The sequence below is a fragment of the Halyomorpha halys genome, unplaced genomic scaffold, assembly GCF_000696795.3.
Source record: "Halyomorpha halys isolate HHAL.00 unplaced genomic scaffold, Hhal_1.1 Scaffold1266.1, whole genome shotgun sequence".
Classification (NCBI taxonomy): Eukaryota; Metazoa; Arthropoda; class Insecta; order Hemiptera; family Pentatomidae; genus Halyomorpha; species Halyomorpha halys.
Window position 1 is genome coordinate 85,807 of NW_027110142.1, and position 9,893 is coordinate 95,699.

General features: G+C 36.7%; 1 protein-coding gene across 2 annotated transcripts in view; it reads right to left on the reverse strand.

The window, feature by feature from the left end:
* The window catches only part of Nedd4 (E3 ubiquitin-protein ligase Nedd4), a 55,830-nt gene that overhangs the window by 26,792 nt on the left and 19,145 nt on the right, over positions 1-9,893 (reverse strand). For both annotated transcript variants that reach the window (XM_014433778.3, XM_067048269.1), the window contains one exon: positions 3,811-3,954. In XM_014433778.3, the coding sequence (XP_014289264.1) occupies positions 3,811-3,954 (144 nt within the window). The remainder of the gene's footprint in view (positions 1-3,810; positions 3,955-9,893) is intronic.

Genomic DNA, 9,893 nt, shown 5'->3' on the forward strand with positions numbered 1-9,893 from the left:
GTCTTCGTGTTCCAGCTGTTGGTTCTCCATCAAGAACTGTTCTTTCTTGTAGGCGTATCCAATGTGATCAATATAGCTGGTGGTCACTGTTTGTATAAAATCCACAAACCTTCCAAGTTGCGATCCGGTGCAGGCGACCACTCACAAACGTCAAATTGAGTTTGTAAATAGAGCGTAGCAGCTAAAGATGTATACGTCATTGATCTTCGCCCATACAAAGCTGGAGCACAATGTAGTATTCACTGTGTGTGTGTGTGTGTGTGTGTGTGTACGCGCGCACGTGCCTGTGTGTGTGTGCGTGTGCGCCTGTGTGTGTACGTGTGCGTGTTATAAAAGTTACTATTTTTTAAATTAAGGATTTCTATTATTTTTTTTTGTTCAATAAACAATGTTTGATTACTTCACCTTTTTCTAATTTTATAGTGAATTGTGTATTTTAAGGTCAATTAAAAACTAGCAATCACTATCAGTCTGTATAAAAGGAGATAATGGAGATTAGCACTTGATTGTTTTTTGAGATTGGGTTTCTAGTATTCAAAATCTCAGAAACAGACCAAGCTGTCAAATGATTTTGGAAAATTCCATTACTTCAATGAAAACAAGGATTTAAATAGAGAACATCCAAAAGATAAATTAAACCAGAATAGGAAACTTTTTATATGTGTGAATATATATGTATATATACATAAAATTAATATAATTAGGTCATATATTTATTTATATAGTCTTTACTGTATGGTGTATAAATCACATAATCAGGTCATTCCATGTCAAATCAACACACTCTTGAACCTTTTCATCTCAGGCTCTCTTCAAATTTTGCACAGATGTTGTATAGGTATAGAATTTGGAAAACTGAAAGTTCATGGAAATATGTCCACTTGTTTTTCAATTACAGAGCTACAAAAACACAGAACAAGTTTTGGAATAGCTGCGGAAGCTTCCCTAATTTAGGTAGAAATATGAGATAGAAGTCATTTTAATATATGTTATTATATGATAATAATGAGACTAATAGTCATCAATCTGCAGGCTCTGCAGAGAGGATGATAAGCTGCTTATCACATCATATGTACATGTGCTCATCATATGTACATGTGATGCACTGGTTAGGACACGATTCCTCACTTTTGGACAAATCATATCATGGATACCAAGTTTTGCAAAATGGTTGATCCGTATATGATATACAAATCACCAAAGGCATCTAGCCTATTTTGAAAGGAGTAAAGGACAGTATACAATGGGCCCTATGTGGCCGCGGTGCACACATGCTGGGTAAAAACAGAAAAACGTGTCATTTTACAGTATATTCCATGCCCTTTCATATGATATATAACACTATATAGGTCAAGATAAGTTAACATAAGGATAGAAGTGGTTCAATGTTTAAAAATTAAAAACTACAGCTCCACTCTCACGAATTCAACTCTTCATTCATATTAATTATACCAGTAATGTAAATATTAAAGTTTTCATGGAAATAAACATAACCCAGACATGAATAATGATTCAATTATTAAACCAGGGAAAGTATTAGAAGATTCTTTTATTTTTATAACCACTGAAACAATTTTCACTTCTTCTTCCTCTAACTCCTGTGTGCTGTCAAGTGTAGAGTTGCAGTCACAGTCCATCTAGTCCTCTGGTCCCTGTCCCTGAATAGTTTTCTCATCTCTAGGATGGTGTGTCCTCTTGCTGCCCCAAGTTTTCCAATGTGATCAGAGTAGATGCACCTGGATCTGCCACGACGCTGTCTTCCAAATACCACCTGGCTTTTCTGGTATCATCCATTCTATCTTGCATAGTGTCATGCACTGATTTCACACCCAGATCCTCCTGAATTCTTTTATTCCTGAAACAGTCCCTCCTGGTCTTACTATCCATTCTTCAGAGGAATCTGATTTCTGCTGATGTTATCCTACTTACATGCTAGTCAAGGGCTGTCCAGCTTTCTGATCCATACAGGAGTACTGGGAGGAACATGGATTTAAATATCTGTATTTTGTTATTTCTACTTCTTGCTTGTCTATAACAGTTTTGAAAATCTAATGGTACACTTCATCGGTCTTCTTCACTTGATTTAGAACCTGCTGATCTATTTTACTATATTGACTTAGTATGGTGCCTAGAAACGAGCAAGTATTCGTAAGTTCTAGGGGTTCACCATTACAAAACATCCTAGGCTCAGAGTTTTCTCTTCTGACACATACGATTTTACTTTTGTTAGGGTTTAAACCTCTTATCTTCAGTTCCTCATTTCATACATTCAAGAATACCTAAAAAGCTTCTCAGAGTCAGCTATCTCAATATCATCTGCATATCTCATTGCTTGGACCAGTACTAAAGTTAAGTTCCAAAAAGCTACTAATGCTCTTGGACATCTCCTTTTGCACACCTTCTATATCTCATCAATAAGTAGGACAAATAGTAGTGGGCTTAGGCTGTCTCCCTGCTTTACTCCCTTATAAAAGTGGAAAGAGTGTGATGTCTGACCATTAAGTCTTACAATGCCCTTTGGGTCTTGGTACACTGATTTGATTCCACTCACAAAATTTGCAGGCACTCTTCTTGTTATTAGAGTGTCCCATATCTCCTGCCTCGGGACTGAGTCAAAAGCCACTCTCAGATCCAAGAATACCAAATAGACCCCCTTTCTTCATCTATCATTCTCAAGGAAAAATATTTTCAATGTAGTTTTGAGAATGAACACAAGGTATTAGTGGATTTTTTGATAGACAATGCTTTATCAAAAACAGTCTTTATGAAGACTATGGGCTGCGAATGAAAAGTCTACGTTGGTAATGTTTTCTGCTGCCCACACAAAAAAAAGGTACTAGTTTGGATATGATTTTCATGGTGCCGTCACAGACTGGTTCGAGTAATCAGTTTTTTGCTTTTTCGTCTCTTACTTTTATAATTGAAAAACTACATTTGCCAATTTAGGGAACTTTTGGTATACTGGAATCATTATGATTTTCTGAAGACATTGTCCATAAAAAAATCCACTAATACTTTGTGTTCATTTCCAAAAATAGATGGAAAATTTTTGAGAAAACTTTTTCAATATAATCAGAAGCTTTAAAAAATAAAAGGATCTCCTAATATATCTCTTGGATTACTAACTGAATCATTATTCATATCTGAGGTAAGTTTATTTTCATGACAACTTTAATATTAGCTTTGGTGTAATAATTAATATCAATGAAGAGTTGAATTTATGAGACTGGAGCTTTAGTTTTTAATTTTTTTGAATATTGAAGTAATTTCCATTCTACATTTATATTGTGCCCTGTGGTATATATTAACATAACCTATTCAAGAAATAAATTTTAATATATGTACATTCTGTAAAAATTAAAATAAAAAGTTTAAATAAGGTTTTGATATTAGGGAAGCTGCAGCGATTCCAAAACTTGTTTGTATCTGTATTTTAGCTCATTTAGGAGGATTTAAAATTTCTGTAATTCAGAAATGAGTGGATGTATCTAAATAAAATTTCATAGTTTTCCAAGTCTATATCTATACAACATCTGTGCAAAATTTGAAGAAAATCTGAGATGGAAAGGTTCAAAAATGTTGGTATGACATGGAATGCCACAAATATACAAGTTTGGTGAAAAATACTCTAATTTTTATTTTTCAATAATTATAAAATATCTAGCAAAACTGACCAACTCTTCTTAGTACATTGATGAATTACATAAAAAATAATTGATATATTTTAATTAGTTTTACTATCTTTTGCATTTACAACACTAAATTATTTCAATTAATCTAATTAAAGTGATACAAAAGTAGAATTCTTACTATGGTCTATAAAAAAAATTCTTCCATCTGTGTGCACTCTCTCTTCCCAACCTTCAGGAAGTGGACCAAGATCACCATCTAATCCAATAGAATTATGTATGTGAGTAACATTCCCAGTCTGTTGAGGCATTGCACTAGCCCTACCTAAAACAAAAAATATCCATTAATACAGTAAGCAGTTAATGTTCTTTTTAGTTGAACCTATAAACATAAATATACATAAGGTCTAACCTTTATCCTGGCACGCTCACCCACACTCGCGTACGCTCACTCGTACACGCATACTCGCGCATGCTCACTCACGCACAGGCACATGTGTGCGTGCACACTTACACACACACACACACACACACACACAAACACCTCATCACCTCTCATCCTAAGCCTCAATCTCCACATCATCAATCATTATGGGAAAACTTATCACAACGTTTACTCCCAGTTTCATCTTGTTCAACTGTTGCGATAAACTCCTCATCGTAACTACCATTAAAAACCAATACAGCTCCTCACACCCCAACTCCGCATACATCACAACGAGCCCAGCCCCCACTCAGCACTTCTAGTCACACAAACTATCCATCACAAGTTCCTGATCCATAACCTCATTACTAAAATCCAATGGATATAACCTCTATCCTTAAATCCTTCCTGAAAGATCTTCAAGAGACCATATAACCCCTGATTAACCTTCTCACAAGAAACATATCCAAGATCCCGCTTAGTTTCCCAAAATGAGCACAAGGCCCCTAGCTGTCTTGTTATGGAATGCCAATGACGAACTGACCATACAAAATCATCATGAGGAACTCGACTTATTTCTACATGATAAATACACTGAGATTACTTTACTGACTGGAACTCATTTCACTCAACTAACACACTTTTACATAGGTAATTACATCACTTATAGATCAGACCACCCAGATAACACTTCCCAACTGGTTCTAGCATTCTCATCCCATTTCTTCATTCCTTCCAATCCAATCAACCATGGTAATCATTTTGATTCGCCCTTTCCATGTTACATTTTCAGTTTTATATTGTCCTCCTGGTAATAACCTTTCTTATAGGCTTCTTAATTTCTTATTCTGAACCCTCTGACCACACTTCACTGCTTGAGGAGACTACAATGCTAAACACAAATGATGGGGATGCCATCCAACTCCCGTGGTAACCTTATGCTATCTTCTCTCCCAAAATCCTACTTATTGGGCTACATCCCTAAAAAAATGCCTGAATATCCTTGACATATTCATCACCCCAAGATTTCCTCCTCCCAAGCCATTGTTGAATCCCTGGATGACCTTTCATCAGATCACACTCCAGTTCTGCTTTTTTTACATTCAAGCTTCGTACCTATGCCCTCCGCTCCTTCATGGATTGCAGGAAGAGTTGACTGGGACGAATTTAGATGGGACTTAGAAAATAAACTAAAATTGAACATTCAACTAAAGATAAAACAAGACATCGATGAAGCTATAGAAAAACTCACAGAATCAATAAGAAAAAGTATAAATGATAACACTTCGACTAGTAGAATTTAATAACAATAAACAAACTAACCTGCCACAGCATATTCATATCTATGAACAAAAACACAGAGCATAATCGAAGTGGCATAGGACAATATATTCAACTGACAAAACATATCACACCAAATTGACTAACAAACTAAAAGCAGAAATTAGAAAATACCAAATTCATAATTTACTGAAAATCTTACAACTGACAATTCATTATAAAGAACCACCAAACAGCTGCTGAATTTCAAAGATTTTAACAATCTACTTCTTACCAAATCCCAAACCTGGATCCAAACTGAGGAACAAAAATCACAAACGTTTAGACAACACCCTTCTAAAACCTTTATTCCAGATTCTGATATCCGTAACTCAATTCACCTTGAATGCATTGAAGCAGAACGAAATATTCCACTCTAAATGACCCTACCAACTAAAGTATTTTATCTTTCAGAAATATCCACTATTATTCAGAGATTATCTACCCACAAAGCTCCTAGATACAACCTAATAACATTCCACATCCTAAAACTTTCTCACCTACATATATAACACTGTTCTCTGTTCCACATATTTTCCTAACTCATGGAAATTATCTATAGTCAAAATGATACCCAAACCCCAAAAGCCGCCAGAATACCCATTCTCTTACCGTTCTATCTCTCTATTACCAATCATGGGCAAAATCCTCGAAAAACTCAGTTTGAAATGACTATACTCCATCCTAGATTCCAATCATATAATCCCAGATCACCAGTTTGGATTCCGAACATCCCACTCCAACATCCAGCAACCGTGTCACCGTGTAGTGAACATTGTCTCGTCTTCTTCGGAGCATGGATAAAGTGTGGGCTTTTGATCAAGTCAGGCACCCGGGACTGCTTTACAAACTCCGTAAATTCCTACCTCCTACATACTTCCTTATCATCCGTTCCTTTCTCACTCATAGATTATTCAAAGTGAACCACAATGGTTCCTATTTATCCTCCTCTCAGTCTGCTGGCGTTCCTCAAGGTAGTATCATTGGTCCCATCCTCTACACAGTCAATAAAACTGATATCCCAACCAATCCTAACAATATCCTCAACATGTATGCCGATGGCACACGTGTGCTCGCAGTTAATAATAACCCTTTGATTGTATCCCAAACTCTCCAATCCTACATCGCAATCCTTGAAGAATAGTGCTGAAATTGGAGGATAAAAATAAATCCCAACAAATTCCATAAAATCACCTTTACTCTTTTTCGTAAACCAGCTGACTGCCCTACAGTATACTTTAATGATGTTGCTCTTACACTGATAGAACAGATTCGCTAACCTGGACAAACGACTAACTTTGAATCCTCACACAAAACTGAAAATACAGGAAACTGCACGTCAATTCCGACTATTACAGCATTTACTGAACGGTTTAAACTTCCAATACATTACAAAAGACTGATCTAAACAACTATAATAAGGCCTATCTGGACCTACAGAGTTGAGCTTAGGGACTCCACTAAACCTTTGAATTCCTCTTGTATCCAATCCTTACAATCCAAAATCCTCAATGTACCTTACTTTGTCATATACAAAATCATACATAAAGACCTTAATGTTCCCTATGTAACCGATCTAGCCAGAACCAGATATTATTCCTTCCATTATAAACTCCCTAACCACCCAAACCCACTAGTTTCTAACCTTGCTTCCTGTACTATTCCTGATAATCTTCCGAGCTGACTGAAAAGAAGATGGCCACGAGACCTTCTAATGTAAAAGTTATTAGAGTACCAATGGGTAGTTTCTCTAAACACCTGTATCACTCCATTATAAACTTTCATCAAATTTGTTGAATGTATGTTGTAAATTTCAAAAAAGATATAAAAAAAAAAGTAAAAGAAAACAAGATTTTACAATATCAATATATTAGTAAAGATAAGAGGAAATATAAACTTATTACAGAATAATCAGGCAATAACATAAAAATAGTAATATGAGGGGGAGTAATAAGAAAGAATAATTTAAAAAATACCTGTTTGGTGGAGATGTAAACAAAGACCCCTTGGTTGGAGTTTTTCAAAAATGAAGAGGAGAGAGAGAGAGGGGAAAGGGGGAAGTACAAATAATGGTTTGAGTATAAATATATCTAGAATCACATATTTATAAAGATATAAATACAGTACAATTATAATAGTGAAATAAAAAAATAAAGTTATGAGAGGATAGCAACAGTATAAGTAAACATTGACAATAGTTTGATAATGATAAAAAAAGGTTGTCTGTATGGTAGTAATAACAATATTTTATCTATTTTGATAATTGCATCAGAGTCAAGAGAAAGTATGTTAATTGAAACAATGCTCAGTTAGAGTTAACTATCCTCAAGGTAGTGACAAATTTAATGTCCATAAAAATATCAAACAAGTACTAAATTATAGGTACAAGGCTATTGAAATTTAGAAATTTCTAACATATGAGATACAGAAATAAAAATTTATATTTCTCTTCTGTAGCAGAACGTACACCAACAATGGCAGCAGCACATGCTAATGCAATCAAATGGATGAAAATTCACACAGCAACATCACAGGACCTGGGGAGTGCAATATCCAATTTAGAAAGGTTTACTGAAGAAAAGGATGAGTTAAACCATTTTTCTCAACAGAGGCGACAGACTTATAGTGAGAATAGAGGCGAAGGTAGGTTAAAACCTACTAAACGGAGGAGGACTTATTGAAGGGGGCCTTAGTGTGTAGGATTAAGAGGAGTATTTTAAACCAAATGCAAGCTGATGAGGAAACACCATGGCCTGTAGTCAAGGATAGACTGAAGAAAGCATTCAGAGGTAGAAGATGGACAATGGAAGAAGACATTTTCCAAATGTTAAGAGAGGTGAGAAAAGCTCGACAATCTAGTGGGCAGTTTTCCGGGGTTCTCCTTGCCCGTTATAATCAGATTATCAAGAAGATGAGAGAAACAGTAGATGTTGAAGAGGCCAAAAGCAGAATTGGGTTTCTGGCTATGATCCTCAAGGTACAATTAGACAAACAGATGGGAAGAAGGGAAGGCCTACCGAGTGGATGCTCTTTTATCGAGTGCCCTCAAGAGATGATAGTTGTCAGCACTAAGGAGGAGGAATCCCAAATGAATGTTGAAGAACCAGGATGGACGAGGATTACGTACAATTGGCCTAGGAATACTCCACCGCCTAGGAGAAGAAAAGAGCACAAGGATAGTGGTTGGGAGAAAATGCTGAACAGGGGTAGAAGATCAGGGCAAGCAAAACTGAGAACCAGCCTAGGGGACTGCAAGTATCATGGATGCTGCAAAATTGGGCACTTCGTGGCCCAGTGTCCATGAACTTAGTGTTTCGAGTGTGGAAACGAAGGACACATCGCCCGACAGTGCCCATACATGTATCGAAGAAGAAATACGGAAAAAGACAAACCAATGGAGGTCAATGCTCAACAAGTATGTAGGAAAAGCATTTGGCAAAGACTGAGCGGATTGTCGAGTGAGTCTATGGAAGTGTCAGGAGTATCAGAAACTGAAGACGAAGTGGATGAACAAAGGAGCAAAGGAGACAAGCAAGCTCATGGAGGCGAGGAATAGGAGAAAGGAAGACTCGTGAGATTGCACATTGAGAAACTATCATGTGAAAGGAAAACATGGCAGTCTGCCTATACCCTGTGTGGACGGGGGAGTGAGCTTTCTGGTGGACAAGGGCAGCTCAAGCACCATTACTTGCAGAGAAGCACGAGAGAAATTGAGCGGCACGGGGAAGACACTCCAAGTACAGGTTTGCAAATGTAAATTAATCACTTTAGATGGGCCATGCAGTGTAGAGGGGGAGGTAGAGATAGAACTGGGTAAGTGGGGAACTAAAGGGGAAATGTTAACAATTCATGTAGTGATTAGGATGCCCAGGGATTATCAAATGATCATTAGTTGTGATCTTTTAGAGAAGGTGGGGGCTAGGATAAAGAATAGTAATGGGAAATGGAATATTAGAATTGGACGAAGGAAGTACAGATGGGAAGGTGCGAGTAGGGGTGGTAATGCAGGCTGATGATTGGAAGAACTCAATTATAACTGAATTTGATGACATTTTCTTTACTAAAAGATGTATTGGGTGCAACAGGAAGGACAGTACATGAAATTCCACTAAACCAAAAAATAGTGAGGTATGTTAAAGAACGTTGATACCCACAGGCGCTCAGGAAGCACATTACAGGAAATTGAAAACTTAAGAAGACAAGGAATCATTGTGGATAGTACATCACCTCACAATAGTCCGTTGTGGGCCATGCAGAAGAAACCTACGCTAGGTGAGAAATATAAGGTGGTCATCGATTATCGTAAGCTCAAAGATAATACCGTCAATGAGAAGTATCTGATACCGAGGTTTGAGGATATCCTTGACAGACTAGGAGGAGCTAAAATCTTAAGCACCATAGACTTGAAAGCAGGGTATCACCAGATTTTTATACACCCTAAGGACCAACAAAAAATGGTTTTTACTTATTAAATAAAACCACAAATTGTATCCAATACTGTCTCAACACTTTATTTCTTA